We start from the raw sequence: 26,521 nt of genomic DNA, 5'->3' as shown, positions 1-26,521 counted from the left end.
ACATTTGGTAAAATTTTTGTCTATGATAACTTTGTAAGCATACTATCTACCAGAAGCTCTAAAGAAAGAAGTTGGATAAACAGAATGTTAGTGTATGTTAGCTACTCCTTGATGCATCTAGAAAGTTATTATATGAAAGACAAGAATTGCCCAGTTTGCAAGCAAAAATAAAAGGGAAGAGAGAAAAATCAAAGGTTGGGTCCCAGCGCATTAGAAAAGCTAACCGCTTGTGTACCCCAAAGAACAGAAGATAAGCAGATTGTTATTCCAAATCATTCTCAGAGACCTCTCTAAAACAAAGGAAGGCACTCAGTTCTGCAGCAAAGATTAAATTAAAGATATTGCCTCCCCACTCCAGTCTGTTGTTTCAGATGGCTTCAAGGTAGACTACACAAGTTAAAGAGAGGGAAGCATAGGTGAGTCAAGAAAGGAACAGTCTTAAGTGCTATACCTAAGAAAGAACCTTGGATGTGACACCAGCACCTGGAAGATGGAGATATAGATCAGAAGCTCACTAAGTTTTTAAAGGCACTGAATTGTGAGAGGAAGTGTAAGCCTGACCTGAACACATCTGCATCTACTGAACACTGAGGAACCCTCAAGGCCCCTAAGTAGCAGTAAGCACAGTTACCACAGAAGGCAGCTTTCCAAAAGTCCACTTCAGATGTGGCCTTGGAAGATATGAAAGATTTCTGAGGAGGCCAATCTAGGGGCCCATAGGATAAAGGACAAGAGGTTCCCCCCACCTTCCAGAGAGCAGAAGCAGGGTCTAGTCAAGGAACTTCTTTCACTGCCACAGTAGAGTCCTTGCAATGCAATTCCTGTCCAGCAGAATTCCATCACTGTTATGGACTAGAGCTTGCTGTGTATTTCCCATAGTAACTGGGTGTGGCTGCCCTGCTAGAGACTGCATCTCCCACCTGCTGTGCCACTACACATGGCCCTTTGATGGAGCACTCATCCCTGGAACGTGAGTGTATCATTTCTGTCTCACTGGCTCACATGGTAATGTCTAGCACAGACTTTTGTTCTTTCCTCCCTTCCTGCTGGCTGGAGTGCCAACAACTAGGACAACTTGGAAGCCACATGATGAAGATGGCAGAGCAGCCATCAGCCTAGGCCCCTGAGTGACTCCATGGATGAGAACCACTCATCCTCTTGTAATATTCCCCCTGGATTGCTGCAAGAGTGAGAAAATCCTATTTTGTTGAGCATTGGTTGCACTTTGGGGTCTTTTTTTTTTTAAACAGAAACTAGTGCTACCAGAGAACTATGCCTGAATATCCACTTGATAGTATTTTAATGAAATCAATTTTATTCAAATAACTTTAAATGAAACACTACATCAAAAATGAAAATTGAAAATTAGTACCACAAAGAGACTGTAACCATGAGAATAATTATGATGGAAAACAGACACTTTTATTAAATTCTAGCTAGGCACTCTGGCCTGCAAAAAGCTTTTAGTCTGAGGCTTATCTTCTCTGTTAAAATTAAACATTAAAAATATTACAGCACAGGGCCAGCCTGGTGGTGTAGCGGCGAAGTTCGTGTGTTCTGCTTCAGTGGCCCAGGTTTTGCTGGTTCAGATCCTGGGCGCAGACTCACTCACCGCTCATCCAGACATGCTGAGGCGGAGTCCCACATAGAAGAGCTACAACTCTACAACTATGTACCGGGGCTTTGGGGAGAAAAAAGAGGAAGATTGGCAACAGATGTTAGTGCAGGGCCAATCTTCCTCAAAAAAAAAAAAAAAAAACCCAAAAAACAAAAACAAAACAAAAGAAAACAAAATATTCCAGCAGAAAACTGTGGTTTTATCTCCTTGAAATAAGCATGACTAAAAGAGAATTGAAAAAAAAAATACTTTTCTTATGATGTGATTCAAAGTTCTTTAAGTCTACATCCAGTTAGCACCTAAAGTCATCTCGGGTAACAGCAGAGAAATGCATCCGGTTGGACATATCATATTGAATGACTTAGGGGAAGTTTGTCTTAATAGGGAAGATTGAGTACAAGACTTCAGCCTTCCTTTCATGTATTGAATCACTATCAATTATAAAATAGGTATTTTTTAAGTTCCAAATAATTTTGGAAAACAAGAAAAAACACTGCTGGAAGACCAGAAATCATGAGGAATACAAGATATACCTGAAAGATGGAAAGCAGCAGATGGAGGAAATGAAGTTCAAAATGGTTCCCAAAGAGGAATGCAACAAAAACGGATTCTGAGGATGCCCAAAGCTCAGAGTAAGTGGATACTGGAAGCTGGACGACTAGTTGGCATTCTGGGAAAAGAGCAGCCAGGTGAGTCCTCCCATCCTGGGTTTGTACCAAATACCCAGGAGCCTAGGCATCTGTGTCCAGAAAGGAGTATTGAGTGTGGGGATCTGAAGTAGAAAGCTGGGGCAGTGCCATGAGGGCACAAACACACAGAAAACAAGAAACCAGTACACCTCACTCAGCAGAGTAGCCCTTATTTCCTCTTAACCACGAGAGGTAGTCAGCAGTAACAGACACAGCACTATAGGCAAACTAACATGGACTCTCAAATAAAAAGTACACAGAGCCGAGAATCATCAACAATGGATGAGAAACGACTTCATAAAATAGACACCAGGTCTCAACGAACACAAAAGGAGATAAGAAATAGAGACATCAAATGAAGACTTTTTACAAAGTATAATTAACATTCTCAGAGGGAGATGAAGGATCTAACTACTTGTAAAATTAAAATTAAAAATTTGAATATTAGTATGGTAGGCAGAATAATAGCCCCCCAAAGATGTCCACGTCCTAATTCCTGGAACCTGTGAGTATGTTACCTTCCTTACAAGGCAAAAGGGAATTTGCAGATGTGATTAAACTATGGATCTTGAGATGGGGAGATTACTTTGGATTACGTGGGTGGGCCCAATGTAATCACAAGGATCCTTATAAAAGGCAAGCAGGAGGGTCAGAGTCAAAGAAGGGGAATTGACAATGGAAGCAGAGGTCAGAGATTTCAAGATGTTATGCTACTGGCTTTGAACATAGAACAAGGGGTTACAAGCCAAGGAATGCAGGAAGCCTCTATAAGGTAGAAAGGGCAAGAAAATGGATTCTCTCCCAGAGCCCCCAGAAGGAACACCAGCATCTTGATTTTAGGACTTCTGACCTCCAGAACACTTGGATAATAAATCTGTGTTATTTTAAGCCACACAGTTTGCGGTAATTTGTTACAGTATCAATAGGAAGCTAACATGATTGGAATAAAAAAATTCAATATATAGGCTAAGTAAATAAATGGGTCCAGTCAATGGAAAAATAATAATGAGGTAAAATTTCCTCAGAGCGCAGAGTCAAAGAACAGAGACATGGAAACCAAGAAGGAAAAGATGAGACATAAAGGAGGAGCCAAAAGTTTCAACATCTAATAGGATCTTTAAAAGGAAAAAACAGAGACAATAGAGAAGAAGGATATTTAAAGCAGTAAGAAAAAAATTTCCCATGATTAAAAACAATATGAGTAATCAGATTAAAAGGGTCAGTGAGAAGGAAGGGAGAGGAAGGGAATATAACCAATCTTCCCATACTTCTGACAGAACTGCCAGAAGAAATAGACAACTCCACAATTACAAGCAAAGATTTCAATACCCTTACCCAAAAACTAACAGAAAAGAATAGATAAAATATGAGTAAGGATATAGATTTGAACTACACTATCAAACAATTTGACCTAATTGACATTTATAAAACACTCCACCCAACAAGAATAGAATACACATTCTTTTCAAGTGCACAAAGAACATTTACTAAAATAGATCATATTCTTGGCCTTAAAGCAAGTCTCAAAAAATTTTAAAGGATACAATTCATACAAAGCATGTTATCTGATCAAAACAGAATTAACTAGAAATCTAAAACAGAAAGATATCTGGAAATAAACAAATATACAGAAACTAACACCTCAAAATAAACCATGGGTTAAATAGGATATCAAAAGGGAAATTAGAAACTATGTTGACGAGGATGAAGATGAAAACACAACATATCAAGATCTTTGAGACGCTGCCAAAGGAGTACTTAAAGGGAAATTTATAGCACTAAACACATGTATTATAAAGGAAGAAAGGACTCAATGACCTCAGCTTCTAGTTTAAGAAACTAGACAAAGAAGAGCAAATGAAATCAAAAATAAGCAGAAGAAATGAAATCATAAATATCAAAGTGGAAATCAATGAACTAGAAAACAGTAAACAATAGAGAAATCAATGAAATAGAAAACTGGTTCTTTGAGAAGATCAATAAAACTGATACACCTATAGCCAGAATGATCAAGAAAAAAAGAGAGAAGATACAAATTACCAATCAGTAATGAATGAGAAAGATGACATCACTACGAAATCTATATATCGTATAAGGATAATAGGGGAATATTATGAACAACTTTATGCGAATAAATTTGGCAGCTCAGATGAAATGGAAAAATTCCTTGAAAGACACAAACTACCAAAGCTCTCTCAAGAACAAACAGATAACCTCAATAGCCTCACAGCTATAAAAAAATTGAATTTGTAGTTAAAAACCTCTGCACAGGGAAAACTTTTTAAAAAGAGTAACTTTACAGAGGAGGCAGCTGACAAACACTGCCTCAGCCAGGTGATCAAGATTAACATCAACAGTGACAAGTCATGTTGATGGGATGTACCCTTGAAATGATGTGTTGACAATGGCACTTTGCCTCTGTGGTCTTCCTGTCCAAATCCATAACCTCAGTCTCATCATGAAAAAAAAATCAGACAAATCTCAATTGTGGGTCATTCTACAAAATACCTGAACAGTGCTCTCTGAAACTACCAAGCTCATTAGAAACAAAGAAAGTCTTAGAAACTGTCATAGCCAAGAGGAGCCTATGGAGACATGATGACTAAATGTATAATGTGGCATCCTGGATAGGATCTTGGAACAGAAAAAGGATGTTAGGTAAAAATTAAGGAAATCTGAATAAAGTATGGACTTTAGTTAATATTAATGTACCAATGTAGGTTCATTAATTAAAATAAATGTACTAAACTAATAAGATGTTAATAACAGGGAAAACAGTTTGGGGTATATGGGAATGCTCTGTACTATCTTCACAACTTTCCTGTAAATCTAAACCTATTCTAAAATTAAATTTATTTTTAAAAAAACCTTTCCCACAAAGGGTTTATCCCAGGAATGCAAGTTCGATTTAATTAATTTAAAGTAATTCACCATATTAACAAACTAAAACTAAAAAATTTATGATCATCTCAATGGAAGCCAAGAAAGCATTTGACAAAATCCAAAATCTGCTCCTGATAAAAACTCTCAGCGAAATATAACTAGAAGGGAACTTCCTCAATCTGATAAAAGACATCTATGAAGGGGCCGGCCCGTTGTCGTAGTGGTTAAGTTCGCTTGCTCCGCTTCGGCAGCCCAGGGTTTGCAGGTTCAGATCCCGGGCACGGACCTAGGCACCACTTACCAAGCCATGCTGTGGTAGGCGTTCCGCATATAAAGTAGAGGAAGATGAGCAGGGATGTTAGCCCAGGGCCAATATTCCTCAGCAAAAAGAGGAGGACTGGCAACAGATGTTAGCTCAGGGCTGATCTTCCTCACCAAAAAAAAAACATCTATGAAAAACCTACAGCTAACATCATACCTAATTATGAAATACTAAATGCTAGTCTCCTAACATCAAGGACAAGGCAAGCATGTCCACTCTACCCATTCTATTCAATATTATAATGGAAGTTCTAGCAACTGCAAAAAGGCAAGAAAAACAAATAAAAGGTACCCAGACATCCACTAAAAGTGTCTTTATTTATAGATGACATGATAATCTATATAGGACAATTATAGAAACTATAAAAAAAGCTACTATAACTAATAAGTGAATTTAACAAGATGCAGGATATAAGACTGACATACAAAAATCAACTGTATTTCTATACACTAGCAATGAAAAAAATTGGGAACAAATTTTATTAAGATGCTATTTACAATCATATCAGAAATATGAAATATCGAGAGACTGATTTAAAAATGTACAAGACCTATATACCAAAAGCAGCAAAACATTTCTGAGAGAAATTAAAGAAGACCTAAATAAATGAAAAATAAAATAGATTGTGCTCAAGATTGAAAACTCAATATTGTTAAGCTGTCAATTCCCCCTAAACTGATTTATAGATTCAACCCAATCCAAATCAAAATCTGAGCATGGTTTTTTTGTAGAAATTGAAAAGCTGATCCAAAAATTCGTAGGGAAATGCAAAGTACTGGAATAGCCCAAATAACTTTGAAAAAGGAGACCAAAGTTAGAGGACTAACACTATGTGACTTCAAGACTACAGTAATCAAGACAACAAAAAGCCGTACAAGAATGGAAATGTAATGATAGTAGACTATGCGATACCACAGTAAATATTAATTTTATGCTCATAACATTGTAAATAATTGTCACAGGATACAAAAATGGAAGTTATGGCTAAGGCCCCAGAACAGTTTTAAAAAAAATTGATGTGCAGAAGATGACCATGTAGAACTTGCAAACAAACAAACCAAACCAGAAGAGGTGGAAGGAACCAGTTTTATGACTCTTAATCCCAACTCACATCAATGCCATAGACAGGTCAGGAGATGTAGACTAGAAAGAATTTTTAGAGAAATCTTTGGAGAGAGTATGGAGGAGGGGAATGTGTTCTGTTCTTCCTATTTCATGTCAAATCAAAGAGAGAGACTTTTAATACCCCTCAGAGAGCTTGAAATATGTTCTCTGGAGCTTTAAGAACAGAAGTGGTAGTGGTAACCACTTCACAATATATACATATAACAAATCATTGTGTTGTACACCTTAAACTAACACAATGTTATATATCAATTCCATCTCAAAAAAAAACTGGAAAAAAAAAAAAAAAGAAGTGGTAGATGGAGAAAGAGAAAAAGCCCAACACAGCCCCTCCCCTGACAACTACAACAGGCTAGACTTGAGGAGAGAAGCCCAACTTCAAATCAAGATGGAGCTTTGACTACTGCATCAGTCTTAGCATTCTGACTACCGCATGAACCTGCAGTTACACACTCAAGTGACTGGAGAACTTATATCATCCAAGAGGAACCAGAAAAGTCACCAGGCCTGCCCCATGTCATCATCCAGAGGTAGAGGCAACTGCATTTAAAATAACAGCAGTCGGTGGAGAAAAGGCATTTTAAGAGTCCTGCATGATCAAAGTGATGGCTACACAGTGAACTTTTTTTAACAAAAATAGTGATCAGAAGTAAATTGGAAGGGTGGGGGAAGGAGATATGGGAAACTGAAGGATAGGAAGCTAAATCCTCATCTTCCATATCAGGAAATCAACAGATATTATCCAAAACCGAAAAATCAAGAAATAGCAATACAAGTATACTATTTAGAACAATGGAGCTAAATAGTAAACAAACGACTGACAGAGCTAGAGGTGGTTTCCTCTAAGAGGAGGAAACAGAGGTTGGGAGAGGAGTGGAAGGGGAGACTGCTATTTTTCATGGAAAACTTTGTAGGACCATTTTCTTTTTAAAACTACAAATACATATTACTCCAATCATTTTTATTTTTAATGGAAACAAAAACAACCTTAAAGGATAGCGGTAGCATTGGAAGGAAGCTCAGACTCTGCAGCTTCTACGGGCAGTGTGTGTTATGGAGAGCACTTTAAAATTCATGGGCAAAATAAGTGAACTTTGACCTAAGTCTCACATTTATACAAAAATTAACTCAAAATGGATCACGAAAAAGTGTAAAACTTTTAGGAGAAAATCTTCAGGATCTAGGGCTAGGTAAAGAATTCCCAGACTTCACATCAAAAGTGTGATCTTAAAAGGAAAACTGATAAACTGGACTTCATCAAAATTAAAAACTTTTGATCTTTCAAAAACCCTAAGTGAATAAAAAGAAGCTACAGAGTGAAAGGTAACATTTGCAAGCCACATATATGTCAAAGGATTTGTATTTAGAATGTATAAAGAGCTCTAAACACTCAATAAATTGAGGGAAAAACTATTAAATCCTCATATGTAAAGAATTCTTATGAATCAATAAGACAAAGTAAATTACCCAAAGGAAAAATGAATAAATTACATGAACAGACAATTCAACATGAGAAAATATAAATGGCAAATTAAAATATAGAAAAAAATGCTCAACCTCGTGAGTGATCACAGAAAGGCAAATTAAGATTGAACACCATTTTTACCCATGAATGCTTAGCAAAAACTAAAGTCTAATGACCTGGGTATGGGGAAAGCAGGTATTCCTACATTCATAGTAGTGTAGCCATTTTGAAGGGTAATTTGGCAATACCTACTATCACTGAAAACTTGCATTCAATCTAACTCAGCAATTTCTTTTCCAACAAAGACTTGCCCATCAGCATGCGGAGGCAGATGAAGGGTAATCCTTTTAGCAAATAACTGGAAATAGCCTTAATGCCCATTAATAGGGAAATGGTATACATAATGAAAAACTGTGAAGCCGTTAAAAACAGTGGGATAGACTTATATGCATGACATGGAAAAAAACTCCAACAAATAGGGACACATTTACAAAAGCAAGCTGTGGAACAGTAAAACTGCGTGTACACAGTGTACATATATATGCACATAAATAGATATGACAGTGTTCATACCAAATTGTTAACAGTGGCTCCGTCTAGGGAGGGGACTGGGATGGACTATATGATCACAGGAAACTACAGCATGATTTATACTATTTGCATGTTGTTTTTCTCAGCTTGATTATTTTTTTCAAGAATATATTTGTGTCAGTTGTCTAATTAAAAATAATGATTTAGCACTTGAGACAGTGACTAGCACACAGCAGGTACTCAACAAACGCTAACTCAAACTGTAAAAAAAAAATCAGTAAACTATTTTGAAAGAGTTAAAAATTTAAATATAAAGGATAACGTAGCGCGCTGGTTCTACAGCCAACGTTTAACACATGAGAAGGCAATAAGCAAAGTGATGGAATTCTTCCTGGTGCTGGTTATCAAAAACTGATATAAGCACCTGAAACCCAGGGCAGGAAAAGGGGCATTATTGGAGGAAAAAAGGGATTCACCAAACAATCAAAGAAAGAAATTCAGGGTTTCCCAAAGAATAGTGCATTCACAGAGAACACAGCAACGAGCAGTAAGCAGATGCTTCCAGAAGTTCCTGACAGAATGGCACCCTCAGCACACACAGAATGGTCATCTCACCTGTTGTCTTTGTTGAAGACGTGTTGGAAACCCCATTGAGCTCACTAGGACTCCTCTTTATGGGCCGTGGCTTGTATTCTCGTTTGGGGACATTGGAAGCAGCCGCTATTCTGTAACACACATTTCAAGAGGAGTCAGACATCCAAGGAAGAAAGTAAAGCCTCCAGACACGCATTTGCTCTGCCTTGGTGAGCCTACAACCTTAGGTGGTAGGTGGTGGTTCATGAAGGGGATGGTTTTCACACTGGTTCTTGAGTAGCCCAAAATGATAGATGTGCTACCCCAAGTGCAGTTTTTCAACTACCTACTTCAAAAGCCAGCGGTGCACTGGGCACTCAACAATGCCAGCTGCTCTTTCTCCCTCTCCTCTTGTAGAGACAGGATTATTACATACGCTCACGTGAGCTCTAGAAGAACCAGCCACCTACAGAAGTGGATGCTTCAGAGACCGGACACACCTTTGTCTTCCCTCTATAATTACGGCATTCATGTAAGCAAAAATCCCTCCAAATGTATTCATTATCATAATTCTGTGTAAAACAACTTTCTATCATCAAACCTGGTCAAAAAATAGGGTAGTCTTTTTAACCCAATATTTTAATTAATAGGGTTATGGCGCATACTATATATGATATCACTAATTTTCAGAAAAGTATAGAATATATTATCATGAAAGTCGTAAGGAACACAGCAATCTTTCTCTGATCACTCAGAAGGTATTTTTCACTCTTTCAATACCTCTCTGAGTCAGTATTATGAACACGGCCTCACAGTTGTACTGGTGAAGTTAAAACACATCTTCTTCCAGATATTTGCACACTTTCTGAATATCATTTCACTCTTCTCCCCATCCTTAGACGGTGGGGAGGAGGGGATATGCCATCGCAACCCTCAGCTTGTAAATGGAGGACTAAAAGCTCATCAAGGCAGCGGTGAAGCCAGGTCAGCTCTGTAGGGGCTAGACTCCAGGCGGGTGAGCAACCTTGTCCGGTTGCCCTAAACACGGGTCACAAAAAAGGGCTCTAGTGAAAAGAAAAAGGAGAAAAGCTGCCAGATCCCTTTTCCCAGTTCTGTCCTACTGGCCAAAGCCACGTATTTACTATCTCAGTGCTATCCCACACCCAACCATGAAAGCCAGCTAAAGAAAATTCAAAACAGAGTGGGGCGGTGGGAAGGGGGAGACGGAGAGACAGAGAGACTGATCTGATTGATTTTAATTCGCAACCGTGGACTTGCAATGAACGAGAAGGCTCTTACCGCATCTGTAGTTTGTTCTGCAGCTCCTGCAGAATCTCTGTGGACTGTTTGTGATAGTCTAACGCTGCCTCTATAAACACGGCCAGCTGGCTAACTTGTTCTACCTGCAGCAGAAGTGGAAAATTACTCCACGGAGGCCAGAACCTATGTAATGCTCACACAGAGGAGACCAGCAGCAAAGACCCAGCTTCGCAGGGAAGCCCCATGTCTGCCTCGGCTCCAGCCCATTGCATTTAATTTCATCTCAGAGCCCTGCGTAATAATCACGCAGGTTATGGTATAGAGCTATATATGCTGGAAAAACATGTTCAAATTTACTTGTGATTATGAATTCTATTTGACGTAATAAAATGCCTGTTTTTCCAATTAGATGGACTCCCTCAGGAGCTTTTTATGCTATAAAGTTCATGGATCTGAAAACGAAGAGATAAAGTTTTTCCAATTACAAGTGAAGCCAACATTTAGTAAATGAACTGCTTCCTTAGTGAAGTGTATCTATGGGCACTTTCTAGCTAAGTCAAATCAAGAGACTAAGTAAATTAAGCTATTCTCAGATAACAAGGGAAGCCAGGGCAAAGACTTGCCAGCCCCCTATAAGTTTTTGTTGCTATCGGCACAAAATCATTTCCCTGAAGCATAGGGCTGAAAGGAATGAACTATAAAGACTCTGGCATCTCTCTTTCCCATGAATCAAGACATTCATGAAATTTGTGACCAAATTACAATGGATGTGAAAAAATAAAATATAAAAGCTATGTCACATAAGAAAGCCTGGGAGACCTGGGGAAGCGTAACGTGGGAAAGAGAAGTCCCCAGTAGGGCGTGAGCACCTCCCTGCTTCCCTGCGTGTCTGAGAGGCTTGAGGTGATGGGGCCCCCCAGCACGAAGGCCATCACTCCAGATGCAAACAGAGACACAAATCAAAATCAACCCCCTTTTCCCAAGCTTCCCTGAGACTTACGCATCATTTCCTCACTTCATTTGCTAATCAGCTTGAGGGCAAACTGTGCCCTGCTTATCCACCCACACATACTCACCCTGCAAAACCCACCACGGACTGGTTTGTCTTCAAAGATCCAAGCTGTTTCCATTTGTTGCTACAAACCATTCTTCAGCGCCTATATTTTCATTTTCCTTACCCACTTATAGCATTTTAAATATGTGTTCATTATGCATTTAAGATATACATGGAATTCTACTTGTACCATCCTGGGATCAGCATCTGAACAATGAAATCCCATTGTATTACGTTTCTTTACCACGCTCTGTGGCTGGAAAAGCACAGGCTTAGCCTTAAATTTCCAAAAACCCAACAAACAAAACAAAGACAGCCTGGCCCCTACAAAATCCTAAGGATTTCTTAAGTTTCACCTCTTCGGCTTTTCCACATACTTTTAAACAAGTCCAGTGCCACGGACTAACATGATCACAGCAGAATCTGCTCCAGAAAGGAATTTCTTCCTTAGAGCGCTAGAGCTGTGTGCTGGCTAAAACCCGTGCCACATCTCCCTGTCTTTAGTACAGTTAATTTCTATTTTAATACCTACTTTGAAAAATGCTTGGCATTTTATAATTTTTAAAGGAACAGTGAAAGATAGCTAAATGAATATTTCTGGAAACATATGAGGGGTTGTTAGCATAGAGGGGAAGATCACCAGCTATCCTTTCTGATGTGGCTTAAATACAAGGGTATGTAATCTAGAGATGCATTTGTAACTATTCATTTGATGGCTGACTTTGGGAAGGAAATGGACCCCAAGGCCCCTTGAAACTTGGGAGACAACAGCAGCTACATAGACCATGTACATAGTAGGAGCTCAATGCCACTACTGAAGAGGTGGTTACTGAGCTGTAGGTCTCTTGCTGACACTGAAGCCATGTGGTGCAAGACAATGGAGGCTTCCAGCTGTCCCAGCATGTCCTGGGCCATGAGCAGCGCACTATGGGCAGGTGGCTTCTGCTTCCCAAACCACAATTTGAATTAAACACCTGGACAGGCAGAGCCAAGGTGGCGATAAATCCAGGCCTTGCAAGAGCCAAAACTTGTTCAGAAGGTAAAGCATTTCTTCTACTGGCCACACCACTCAATTTGGCAAATCCACCTCTTGAATCAGGGAAGGTCACCTGGGATGAGAAGAAAGGCTTAATTCTACTTCTGGCTGAGACCTGGGCTGCCACTTTGTTGGTGCCATCTTGAGAGTAAAGTGCGACCTTGCCCTAGGGGAAGGTTCACATGACATACACAGAGGAACAGAATTACCAAAGAATTAGCTCCCTCTCTGAAAGTAAAGCACACAGCTGTTTCAGATGAGTCACACACACCCCAGATGTCTGAAGTGAGAAACTCATACTGCAAACAGACTTACCCATAGACGAGAGGTGAAGTAGGCTGAGGCCAGACACAGGCAATGGGGGGTGACAAATGGGTGGGGTGCCGACCATGAAGCTACCTGGGAGATTCACAGAACCATAAAACGAGAAGGAGCTTGTGGTAGACAGAAGATGGCCCCTAAAGATGTCCAAGTCCTATTTCTCCAAATCTGTGAATATGTTACCTTACAGGGTAAAAGAGACTTTGCAGATGTGTTTAAATTAAGGATCTTGAAATAGGAGACTATCTGGATTATCTAGGTGGGCCCAATATAATGACAGGGTCCTTCAAGAGGAAGGCAAGAGGATGAAAGTCAGAGAAGGAGATGAATCAATGGAAGCAGAGTCAGAGCGAGAGATCTGAAAATGCCTCTCTGCTGGCTCTGAAGACGGAGGAAGAGGCTATGAGCCAAGGAATGCAGGCAGCCTCTAGAAGCTGGAAAAGGCAAAGAAATGGGTTCTTCCCTTACAGCCTCCAGGAGGAATGTAGCCCTGCCAATGCCTTGATTTTAGGACTTCTGACCTCCAGCCTGTAAGATAATAAATGTGTGTTGTTTTAAGCCACACCATTTGTGGTCATTTGTTACAGCAGCAGCAGGAAACTGCTATTTCAGAGTTGCTTGAGTCTATTCTCAAATGAAGCAAAATCTAACAATGGGACTAGCTCTGGTCAGGGTCCCCTGTTTATGGGGGATGGGAGTTGTTGCCTTGAGACTCAGGAACCAAACTCATGAGGATAATGAACTCACTGTGGCTGGGCCTGGGCACTTCATTGCTGACTTGGCCCTACCCCATGGTGCCTTGCTCTCTTTCTAGGGGACAACAGGATAACAGGGATGGACTCAATGTATCTCCCGTGGTAGACTACTCACACTGCACAACAGCCTGTGTGTCACCTGTGGGTGCATTCTAATTCCAAACCCTCTCTTTAGCTGCAAACCAATGGATGATCACAAGCATATGAGGCTGTTGGGAGTACTTTAGCAGTGGGGATGGAGGCAGAGCATAGATGTCCCCATACTACTGTAGACTAAGAGTACAAGAAGTTCCCAGGAGTTGTGGAAACCCCAGCAACACTCGAGTGGTATCTGAGCCATTGGGGTGGCCTGTGGACCGGCTGCAAAGGATCTGGGCTGTACCCAAAGGAAGAATGGCTCAAAGGACTACGTATCACAGTAAGGGCCCTCTAAAATCAACTCTTCGCAAGAGGGGTATAGAAACGGGCGGCCAAGAAGGAACAGGGCTGTGAATTTTCTTCCTCAGACCCTTCAGCAGTTACCAAGAGACTGGTTAGCCGCCAGGTAAGTGGGCAGAGAGAGGCACAGTCTGAAGACCATGTTGAAAAGACAGAGATAACTGTGATGTAAATAGGTAATGCCTGGCCCAGATCCCTGGGATCTGCACTGTGCCTGGTACGTGTGAATAAGGAAATGGCACATCTTCTGGAACATGACAAGCCATCCCCTTTCACAACTGAAATGACACATTTCCATGGATGCCATCTTCTATTTTAATTGTGATAATCCAAGTGATTTCTTGCTCTATCATATCAAAGACCTCCACTCTTTTTGGATTCCTTGGAGAAGCTAGAAGAAAATTTCTCATAGATTTTCAGTCTGGTCATAACAGATGCATTTTCCAATAGGGCAAAAGCCTTTAATCAGAGTTTCTGAGAAAGTCTGAGTGTGGCAATTAAATTAATATTAAATTAATAACGGATAATAATCCTTTATACTTTTATTCTCCACTTTATACTTCTAAGGAATTTCTCACACGCAGTTGTTCATCCGCCTGACACTTCTGAGGAAAAAGTGACTTTCTGGGGGCATACAGCTGAGCAGAAGCAAAACCAGAGCCAGATATCAGGTCTTTACCTCCTTGTTGGGTATGCTCTCTTTCTACTAGTCCCATACTTCCTAACATATCTTGTTCCACACATCACTAGTCCTTGAAATGTCAATAATATAATAATAAGGACAAATAATAATGGTATGGAAGAGTTCTCTGAAGTTTGAGAATAAGTTTGAGAAACTGCCTAGTGTATCCTTTCTTAGGAATCTCTTAGAGATTAATTTTTCATATTATCATACAAAAACTCTGAAAAGTCTTGTGATAAAGAAAACCTGTTTAGTTTCACTTAATCCAAGGTTTCCTGAACTTATTTGACCATAGAGATATTATTAATGCAACACACATGACATCCTGTGGAATGAATTTTGGAAAATTCCACTCTAGACCAATGGAAAGAACTCAGGAATCTGGAATCTAGTAACTTCACTTGTCCTGGGAGCCCCTAGATGGAGGAAGAATCCCCAGGCTGGGGATTCATGCCAAGAGAGCCAGAGAGTAGTGCAGGTGCCTGGCTTCACCTGACTGAAACAGCATCTTCTATGTGATAGCTCTGGCTCCCGCCAATGTCAAAGACCTACATTCTATAACGTCAAGTTGTGAAGAATAAACTTCTCCGCAAGGACAGAAGAGGAGAGCATCAACAAGCCTATGAATGACTTGCCATTCCCAAGAAACGGCGGTGGAGGCTGGGAACCAACCTGCTGAATTTCCTGCACCTTGACCTCACAGCTAATTGTGGTGGGCACAGGGGCCCTTCTCTTGAGGGGAGAGCTGCCCTGGGTGCCTCTGGCAGCCCCACCAGTCCCAGCCTGGCACGGAAGAAGGAATGAGCCACAGGCCTGCCTCTCTGGGCTCCTGGGAAAGCTGGTGGACCAAAACACCTCCTGGCTTGCATCTGTGTATAGAATAATGAAGCTACTCAGCTAGCCTCGAGCAAGAAGTGAAGTGATTCTCAAAGTCTCCAATCCTGCTTTTACTGACAACAACCAAGGACTATAGTGTGGGGCCAAAAGAGAGTCTTCTCTTTGATTCTCCCATTCCTAACTCTGCCAAAAATAGATAAGAAAATGGATGCCGGCTTTCCTTAGGAATGTTGGAGGGAACAACTCAGGTCCCTCGCACCACCCTTTCCTTCTTTCCACACCCCAGGTGGAGGAGTGCTCTATCTGACTGATGAGATCAGGGGTCCTAACAAGCAGGGTATCTGGACTCTGCACTGAAAAGGCAATAGGGGTCTGGCTCTGGGGCCTGTGTTCTTTAAGAAAGTGGGTTTGTGAAGTGGCCAAAAGATCAGGCGTGCATCTGGTTTTCTGCTCTGCCCACCTCACTCTTCCTGTGGGTGGCTCCAAGGCCTAGACTTCAGGCCTGGGGTAGGTAGTCAGAGTCCCACTGTGAGCCCAGGCCCAAGCTGCCCCTGCCCACATGGTTTTCCAGAAAGCCCTGTCACCCTTGTTTGGCTGCCCCCATTGTTCTCAGTTGGGAGAATGCAGATGTGGGGACAGATGAGCAACCACACCCTGGAAAACCCTACAAATGGCCTGTTGGCCAGAAAATCCTAGGAAGAGTTGCATAGTCTGCATATGGAGACCCAGGAAAGTCCAAGTCTGTCATTTCCAGTCTCCTCCAATCAGGCAGATCTTTGGCAAACAATCTTTCATCCATTATCTGGTGGAGCTTTCACTGTGTCTTACCCAGGGCTATAGGACATGAAGGCTGGAGAAGACACCACCTGTTCCCTGGAGAGTAAGACTTGGGGGTTTCAATTGTTAGTGCCAGACAGGATGGGCAAGTGGCACCAGACACACCACCCCAATGGTCTCCCTTCATTCACACTACTATGCTCATTCACTTTCTTTTTGTAGTGGGCACTTCCAAGCCTTCTCTCCAGCCCCTCTTCACTCCTCCTCCAGTGGGTGAGATTGGAGAAGGTTTCTTAATTAGGAAGATAGGTTACTCTGCCTCAAAAACTGGCTCCACGTGGCCTGGGGCCACTTGTCTCAGATTGTGTCTGGGTGGGTGAGTCAGGCTGGTTCATGCTGGAGTGGCTTTCATCAACTGAGGGTGCAAGGAGTAGAAAGCGCTATCTGGACATGAGTAGGCTCATGCTGCAAACTCCAACACAGTTGACCAGAAGGGCTGTATTTTACAACTACAGGGTTTTCTCATCAGTTAAAAGATGTCAATCTGGCATCTGTGTCAATTTCTCAATTAGTCAGAACCCAAAGGGTGAACAGCTACGACTGATACCCCCAAACCTCTAACCCACAATAGTATAGCATCTCCCACTTGTGTCTGGAGGAAGTACCAGGGCCTCTGCTGCCTGCCAAATGCCCCCCTGAGGCCATATGTTTGACAGAGTCTGTCTGTCCTCAAGAAGCAGCAGGCGCCCGTTTTCCAGCAGGTGCCAGGTCAGGTGGGAGCACTTTCCAATCCATAGGGCAAAGGTAGGGCCTGTAGATCCACCGGGTTTAACTTGGGAATTGGAGAGATCCCAGCCATCTTTAGTTCCAGGATCAGTTCCTGGAAGAAAACCCAGCCATCACCAGCCATCCTGAAGCACAGCTTCTCATTCAGAGCTTCCTCTCACCACGAAAGAAAGCAGACGTGGATACAAGAGGCTGAGTGACAAATGTTGGACATGAGGTTGGTGACCCAGACGGGGCAGGAAGTCAGGGTCCTGTGGGCTGCAGAGCCACTGGGCCTGGCCTGGTCATTGGAGAAGAGCCAAGGACAGGGCTGAGGGTTCAATGTATGCCCCACCCCTCCGTGTACTGGTATTTTGTTTCTCCCCCAACAAATCACACCTACTGTTTATCCCCAAGCACCGGGCAATCTCAGCATTAGCATGACCGGTCCAAGGGGTGAACTGGAGAAGATTTTGAATACCTTGCCTCGTCAACAGGGCTGGCAGACCACCTGGATAGGGCCCAGGCACATTGACATAGGAAAGGACAAGGTGGTCCCCTTCTAGATCTAACTGCTGTTGTCCCAAGAAGAGAGTAAAGGCAGTCTTCCGGAACTGGCGCAATAACTTGTGAGTCTCCTCCACCATAAACCTGGGAAGGGGAAAAGGTCAAAGTGATATGCCATGACGGAGGGGCCACCACCAGCACCCCCTCAGCCTCTCTATCAATGGTAGCTCGGGTCACTGTCATCATCATCACCAATCTCTTCAGCACCACTGCCGTCATTATCGCAAGAATCAGTAGCCACAGTGCACAGGGTGACAGCCACCGCGGCTCAAGCCGGCACCAGGAGAGGAGGGAAGAGACAGGGAAGGAGCCTAGTGGCAAGGCAGCCTGCAAAGGCCTTCACTGGTTCATTGTTTGGGTCCCCTCCCATCTCAGTGGCAAGTTTCCAGGGGCATATGTCAAAGAATCGGGCAGAAGCAGCAAGGCCATCCCGATACCAGCCAGAGCAGCCTGTGGTGGAGGTGTGGACCCAGGCCCTGGACTGAGGGAGTAGCCCCGTTCCCCAGAGCTGAATAGAGGTAGCCACCCACCCCAGGAGACCTTAGGAGAATCACTGCAATTCACACCTCTGCAGGAACCGCCAGGAGCCCGTGGGGCTTGAGTTAAGAACTAGCTCTCACTTCTGTCAGGGTGGGATGGGAGGGGGTTAACTCATCTGTGACGAGCACAATACTGTCAACAAATAGACAAATGACTGAGTTTTTATAAGGAAGGGCTCATTTTTGACTTTTGACTGATACTGAGTGGAAAATAGAGGTCTCTTGGGTCAACTGCCAAGGTCGGAGCAACTGAGACAGGCCTCCTAACGGAGTCTTTGCAAAAACTCATCACTGCAGTTCGTGAACAAAGGTAATGATTGAGGCACAGGGGTTGGGCAGCACGTTGGACACACAAGATGCAACCTCAGGTTCAAACCCACTGTTAACAGGCGTGGGGCTGGGTGGGCACCGCTACAGCCTGATAAGGAAGACACACGTCTGATACAGGTCATACTTCAAAAACGCTTTCTAAATACTGCAAAAAATTAAATATAGCAATCTGAGACAAAACAAAACCATAAGTGTCTATTGCTTGGGGCCAATTTCAAGAGGAAATTTATATTTTTAAGGGAAAACAAACAAGAAAAATAGAGCACACTGTTATACCTCTTCCCATTTCCCATAAAATGTAAAAGACCTGATAAAATACTTAAAAGGAGAAACAGAATGAGTGTACTTTTCAGTACTCAGGTTTAACGGACATGGGAATTTTCAAATTGGTTTCTCCAGGATTAATGTCTTGTCAATAATGGACATAATTCCCCCCCACATCACCATGGCAAACAAAAGATCTTCAGCACACTGTGTCTGACTCGACTCAAAAGATGCAAGACCTCGATGTACCTTCTAATAAACTATTATAAGTAGAACATGGTTTTGCAGACAAATAAATCCCCCAACTTGCCCTCACAGGTTTGGAAGTTCAACAGATAGGCCCACAGCAAGATGAGAGGGCTCACGCCATCACCGAGGCCGGGACTACGGCAGGGACTCCGCAGGCAGCAGGGTGGCCAGAGGCTCTTCCACCCAGGCAGTGACAAACACCAGAGCACTCCTCAGCACACAGCAAAGACGAGGGCCTCAGCCTGCATGCTGCCCAGTTGGGGGTTACCACCCCCTTTAGTTCTATTTAGTCTGACTTCACATGGACAAATAAAATAAAAGCTGGCGGTGAGAATCACAGTATAACAGAATATTAGCATTTCTGAGGGATACATCCCAAGACCTTCACACTCCTCAAGTTCACAGGCACCACTATGGTACAGCTGAAAAAACTAGGTCACGCTTTTATGTCCTGAGTGTTCACTGTGACAAGTAAAGGCATCAGAGAGCTGGGTGAGGAGGGAGGCTCTCCCACTAGCCAAGTGAGCTGCTCCCCCTCAAACATCTGCCTCACAGAGCGCTTTTCACAGTCTTAGCAAAACTGCCAATTACTACGTGATATGGGCTTTCCATTCTCCTGCAAAACTATAAATGCTATGGCCTCAGTACAAATCGCTGGTCTACTGTGCAGTCCCCCCTCCCTGGGCCAACTTGAACACACCTCTGAAGCAATGCTGGGATAAACAGGACTTCCCCAGATTTGAGATTTGAGTTGGGAGCTCATGAGTACCTGAAGCTATCTCTGAGGCAGGAGATAACGGTTACAGAAAATTCTGGAAACTTTTGTAACAACTAAGGCTCCGGAGCTTCTCAACATACTGATCCTAGTCATATATTCAATGTTTTTAGTCACATAAAAGTCTCCGGTTTGGTTTAAATACTTACATCATTTTCTAAAAAATTAAACATGCTTCTTTCAGCCAACTCCTTTGACTCTTCAAATTTTTCTACCGCTTGTCTGACTTCTTCGTCTGGTATCTTACCTACTCGCTTCTTTTTATAATCGTAATCCAGGCGGCGGCCTTCCAGCTTTTTCAGGTGGTGCTGAAAGAGACAAAGGCGTCCTTCAGAGAACCGCCACACTCAACACACAGCACAAAGAAGCCTTCGCTATTCCCACGAAAATAGGCACTGCTTTCTATCGGCCTCAATTCTAGGGACAGGAACCCATCTTACATTTTTTTCGTGCACACTCAGCATCTATTAGAGGCTCCCTTCACTGCAAGTCTTCGAGGAATATTTGTGGAATGAATGGATGGATGGATTACAGAATGAATGAGTGTCTATAGGGAGCATAAGGTCACAGTATCAGTACTCAGATTCCATTTTCTAAAGTTCTTTACTGAACCCCTCACTTCGGCTCTATTAATGTCCAGATAATTTCCAACCAAATTAACTATACCAAAAATAGGGACATTTCTTTTGGCACTGCTGTCAACTCCACACTAAGTAGATCATAAAAACACAAATTTCTAGTATCCCCTAAAATATTTATTCATCTTCCAAAAGGTTCCCAAACAATTACATTGAATACGTTGAATAAACGCCATCAATGAATGCGATACACACAGAAGACAGATATTCAAAGGAAACCTCTGAAATGGTGAAATTTCTTTTAAAAATGTAGAATCTCTTTAAAATATTTAACAATTATAAATATTAGAGCTGTCCATTCATGGAACGGGCTGCCACGTGTGGTAGTAAGTTCCCCATCACAATTTGTGTTCAAGTAAAGAGATTCCACGTCAGAAATACCACGGAGGGGATAACTGTACAGGGCAAAGGAGGGACCTCTAAGAGTCTATGATTGTAATCCTTGGAAAAGATATTTGATATAGAAAATGCATATGAAAGCTCGCCCCACTGAAGTATGCAGGTAACTTCACTACTCATTTTAGTGGGAAGCACTGATGCTAATTTCTGTAATGATTAGGTGAAAAGGGCATATGGAACAGAAGGTCAGGAGCATCTCTTTTATATGTTCTGTGACTCTGGGCAAGTCTCTAAATCCCTCTGTGCAGTTGTAACATGGGGACAAGAATGGCTAGCCTGGCTGCTTATGAGTGAAGAAATGTTTGTGAAAGCCCTCTGAATCCATAAGACCCTTTACAGATATGGTCAGTAGTGTCTTAAATGGACAGGCTCTCCACTCCTATGTCCCAGGTACACAGAGCATCACTGAGACTGTGAAAGGCCTTCTGAATGTCAGACTCAACTCTTCATCATTACAGTCATGTGTCGCTTAACAACAGGGATACGTTCTGACAAACGTCGTTAGGCAATTTCGTCGTTGTGCGAACATCATAGAGTGTACTTACGCAAACCTAGGTAGTATAGCCTACTACACACCTAGGCTGTATGGTACTAATCTGATGGGACCACTATCACATATGTGGTCTGTCGCTGACTGAAACATCATTATGCGGTGCATGACTGTATATGATTTAAGTTTAGATTTATAAGTTTCTATATCAAATGGCAGCTGAATAACAAGAGATGCCATTTAGAAAATTATTTTGTTGCATAGGGAATTGCAACATTTAAGTATACGTGTATTTTGCACATTTCTCCCATCACTGCTCAGGATCCACAATTGTGTCCTCGGCTACCCTACTGAACCAAGTCAAGTAGAAGTGCAATGTCGCCCAGTGGACTCTTTGTGTGGCTTTCTTCACGGACAACAGCCCAAGAAGAAATGGCATATTATGTAATTCAGCAAAGCAGGTATGTGGTTTTAAGGCTCCACATTTGGAAAAGATGTTTTGGCATCCCCACAACCCAGAACATCACTTCTCTAGAATCATTCTTCCAATCATAATTTGTGAGCACAAACCACAGGCTGGGCATCCTGGCTACAAAAGTTAACAAAGCATGATTCCTTCCCCCAAGGCACTTACAGCTCAACAACAGAAAAAGAGAAGCAATGATGCTCACAGCACAGGGGAGCACAGACGGCGCACCTGATTAAGTTGGGGAGAGAACAAGAGCTTCCGGAAGGAAAGAATGTCCGAACTGACAGCTGAGAGCTGAGATGACGTAGCCAGGAGAAGGGGGGAAGGGAGAAAGACAACAAACAGAGAGACAGCACAAAGCAACACGGCCCCTGGGACTGCAAGTAATTCAGTGAGGCTGGGCAGAGAGTTCACATGGGGAAGGGCTGAGCCATCAGGCCTAGAGGGAAGGAGGGGCCAGGGAATTAAGGGCTGTGGTATTGGATCTCTATCCCACTGTCAGTGGGCAGCTACCGAGGGTTTGTATCTTAGGAAGATTGCTCTGGCTGTGGTGTGCAGAATAGACTGGAGTCAAGGGCTGCTGTGTTAATGTGTTTAAATGTTAACAGGAAGAAACCAGTAGATAGAAAGGGGAAGAATGGAGATACGGGGGAGAGGATGGCAGATGTGGCAAAGGCCCCGAGGAGGTGAGGGGTGATGGACCCTGGGGCCCAGCCGAGGCCTGGCCTGAGGGAGCAGGAGGAACACAGCTTTCCCTGAGATGGAAGGGAAAGAAGGCAACAAGGGTGAGGCGGTTGAAGGGAGTACGGGGAGAGGGGGAAGCATGATGTTCAGGGAGTTCCTGAATGGTGGCTTTCATGTTTAATTCAATCTTCCTGAATTCTCCTTCATACCCTTTGGTTTCAGTGTAAATTCTAAATGCCTATACAGGCATCCAGGACTTTCCATCTGGGAGGTCTAGAATAGCGCCCAAGAATTTGCATTTCTAACATGTGATGCTGATGCTGCTGGTCCAGGGACCACACTGCAAGAATCACTGCATCTGAAGAAAGGAAAAGCAGACATCCTCAAGGTTCAAATGACTTCTGAGCTGCCCAAAGAAGGTCTCAACGCAGGCTGTCCCCCCAGAGCCAAAGTCCCTGAGAGGGCAGAAGTTTCCAGGCTGTTTTTGCATATCTCCAAAAACACCACCAAGCAAGTGGCATGTGATTACCTACAGGTCCCTGAAAGTTCCCATCTGTGCTTTGGAAGGCCATTTTTAACAGTTTTCCAAATATAAGACGTTGATTCCTAGATACTGATTTCCTTGAGAAGTAACAGAAAATAATGACCACTAGCGCAACATATCAAAAGATGCAACTAATACGGTATGATTTTGATTATCAAAAAATCCGCTACAAAGTTACAGAATCATTTTGCTATGTGAGAAATGGCTGTGGAAATATATATCTTTAGCTTGGTTTCTAGCTGGCTTCAGTAAGATGCAGAATGAAAGGGTAATTGATCCTGGTATTCTTTCCCAGTGAGCCAGATAAACATAACTGAGTTATTTCACTGCCCACAATAAGAGGATGCTTTCACTGAGTCCCTAAAGAAATGTCCTAATGATTTTAAATAGAAACATCATTTTAAGTAGCAACAGGTAGATTTATAGCCTAGCAAACTTACCCCAATCTCTTTTAAATCTTTGTCTTGTAGTAACTGAAGTGGATCAATAAAAGTTTGTTTTACATTAATATCAAGAGAGTCCTTCACCTCGGCCATTAGCTTCATGGATTCACCAACTTCTATCAGTGCATTGCCTTGAATAGAAAATATAAATTAAAAAGGTTCTTTAGCAGAGTACTCTAGGTTAACAGTGATATTCATCTAATTCTTTCCTGAAAGTTTGAGGATGATCAATGGCGTGTAACAAGGTCCTTGTTCTGGGACCTTTGAATCTTGACTCAGAAAAAAACAAACGCAGAACGTCTTTCTGTTTTCCACATTTTCCTCTCTACATTCTGCACTTTCCCACGACATAAAAGAAAACTGAGGCGAAGACAAACCAAGGCACTTACCAAACTGGCCACTAGATGGGGGTAAAGTTCCTTTTTTTAAAACGGTACTTTTGTGAACTGGCACCAAAGGTTCCTTAGAAGCTCAAAAACAAGATCCCTCTTTGTAAACAATAAAAGGACTTGTTCATCAGGGGCTAAGTATTGACCAATAAATATTACAATAGAAATAAATGAGCAAAACCTCATCTCAGCTTGCTAGATCTTCTTGAGGTTACTCCTTGTATATCCTTTCTGATGTCAAAGAGAGCTTGGCAGTGTCACAAAGGACAGCCTTTCAGCAAGGTGGGCAGGGTCTGCTCTTGCCATGAGGCCTGGGGCAGCCATGCTGGGTGTGGGCAGCCATGGGCAGCTTTGCTGGATCACACCTTGGTATCTTGGTGCCAGCTAATCCATCATAATTTGCAAGCGGGGGTCCTGGTAGCTGTGCACAGTGAGGGTTGCAGGTTCTCTAGAAGCCATCTCTGGGAAATGCTGTACTGGCCTGAACTATTTTTCCTGTACCTGGCATCTTCCAAATTGATCTTGATAAGGTAGAGCTTGGGGTCTCTGAATCTCAGGCTTGAAGACCTGAGAGCCAAGCCCAAGAATCTACCTTTCTAACAAATTCTGACCTTCAAGTTTTTTCACCCTCGAGTCAAGGGCATGCACACTTTATTCACCAGTAAAACAGGGATAGTTGTTATCACCCCACTTCACTTTTTTTTTAAAGAAATAAACTAGATAGGGTATGTTATAGGACGTTGTAAAATATAAGTGGAAACTATTACTCTAAACCACAGCTGGCCCCATGGGACTCCCTTTTGGCCCACTGGTAGCTTCATCCCCCCTAGAAGGCTGTTCCTTAACTAACTCCCCAGAATCTGGTTATAAATCGTTCTGAGATGAAGATGGGGCATCCTTTCCTAGCCTGGAGATTCTTTCCTGCACAACTGGTCAGAAAAGGAGAGTGTTACTTCTGATCCCACCACTTACTCTGCCACCAGTGCCCACGCCCCAGAATGTCAATTAATTCAGCTTTGACAGAAACATTTCCAAGTACATCTCTTTGAAGACGCCAAAGATGACATTCTGAATAGTAGCCGTCACCTCCACGGACTTGACATTCCCTCTCCTTGCCCAGGACGAACGCTTCCAGTTCCACGAGGAGTGGGGCTCAGCCTCCACCCACTGAGGTCTCTGCACTTCAGGAAGCTTCCACCATGTAGCCCCCAGAGGAAAGCATCCTACAGTACAGCCTCTTCCTCGGAACAGCGAGTGACCCACATGTTCCTGATGCCCTCCTGATGCCAGCTCTCTTCCTTAACACAAGGTCCCTTAAGTTGCTGGGCAACTAGGAAGCAGCCAAATTGTCTGCCCATCAAAGCCCCTGCCCGGGCACCGTCACCAGGCACACTGCAGGACCATCCTTGGACGTCAGGGCCTGCCTGGCAGTCTCACCTGTTCCTTCAACCTGTCTGCCTTCAGGATAAGACACAGGCCACCTTATCCCCCTTCGCCCATGGAATAAAATAAAATTCTCTTTACACTGCTCTGAAGGATACTGTCACCCTCTGTGACTAATTAATGTTTTAACAATCGGGATTTTTCTTTTTAAGTTTTCAGAAGATTTTCCCCCCAATTTCCTTAATGAATTACTATGGCCAAATATCTGAATTATCAATTTCCATAACCTGCCTTGGTACCACTACATGAATAGCACACAGGCCAAATTCTCCTAGAAGACTTAACATATCAAATTCAATTTACTTCCAATTTAATTTATTAATTTAAAGTAATCTCAATCAAAATTTGATGAGTTTTTTTGGTTTTTAATAGAAGGGACTTAAAATGACTCCAAGTTTCATCTGGAAAAATAAAACAGGCAAGTATGTCCAAGAAATTTTTACAGTATCTAGGGGAAATTTTAGTTAAATATATGCAAATATATTTTTAAATGACAATACTTACAACATGACACTTGACCAAAACAGGGTCCAGGTCAAGAAAACAGAAGAGAAAGACCAGAAACAAACGTGAAATATAAAAATATTATAACAGAAAGGTTATCTCAAATCAGCAGAGAAAGGATGAACTTTTCAATAAAGTGTTAGGACAACTAGCTGTTTATTTGTGAGAAAATTAGAACCCTATTCACAATATTCACCCATTAAACTTAGCAGCTTGGAAATTTAAAGTTACGAAAAGAAAACATGTACCAAAAGAAAGTATAAATAAACATTTACACAGTTAGTGGGGGTTGGTGGGGTGGTGGGGGGCATAAGTTTTTCAAAACATGATGCCAAACTCATAAACCTGAAGGAAGACTGACGAGCTTAAAAATCAAAACTCTTTCTCCATTACAACGACCTCCATCTAAGAGGTCAGCAAGTAAATGCCTACGTGGGGCAAAACTTCAATACATAAGGCAGACAAAGAGCAAATATCCCGACCATTGAAAGAGCTCATAAAGTAATAAGCTCATGAATAGTAAGTGAGGGAAAAGAATGGAGGCCTTAATGGGAAAATAGGCAAAGGACTCTAACACACAATTCACAAAAATCATGACAAACATAAAAAACTACCTCACATATAATCCAAAAAGTGAAGTTAAAACAGTACTGAGATACCATT

The 26,521-nt window shown here is 42.3% G+C and overlaps 1 protein-coding gene across 6 annotated transcripts in view; it reads right to left on the bottom strand.

Annotated features, from left to right (window-relative positions):
• LOC131406510 (endophilin-A3) overlaps positions 1–26,521 on the bottom strand; it is a 536,830-nt gene that overhangs the window by 400,626 nt on the left and 109,683 nt on the right. For 5 of the 6 annotated variants that reach the window (XM_058542563.1, XM_058542561.1, XM_058542562.1 and 2 more), the window contains 4 exons: positions 23,520–23,653; positions 20,005–20,163; positions 10,506–10,609; positions 9,249–9,358 (listed from right to left, as the gene is read on the bottom strand). In XM_058542563.1, coding sequence (XP_058398546.1) covers positions 9,249–9,358; positions 10,506–10,609; positions 20,005–20,163; positions 23,520–23,653 — 507 coding nt within the window. Of the gene's footprint in view, positions 1–9,228; positions 9,359–10,505; positions 10,610–20,004; positions 20,164–23,519; positions 23,654–26,521 lie in introns of all 6 variants that reach the window. The other variant, XM_058542566.1, reaches the window with a different exon arrangement.

The sequence above is a fragment of the Diceros bicornis genome, chromosome 5 (assembly GCF_020826845.1).
Source record: "Diceros bicornis minor isolate mBicDic1 chromosome 5, mDicBic1.mat.cur, whole genome shotgun sequence".
Lineage (NCBI taxonomy): Eukaryota > Metazoa > Chordata > Mammalia > Perissodactyla > Rhinocerotidae > Diceros > Diceros bicornis.
This window is presented reverse-complemented; position numbering and strand designations above follow the sequence as displayed.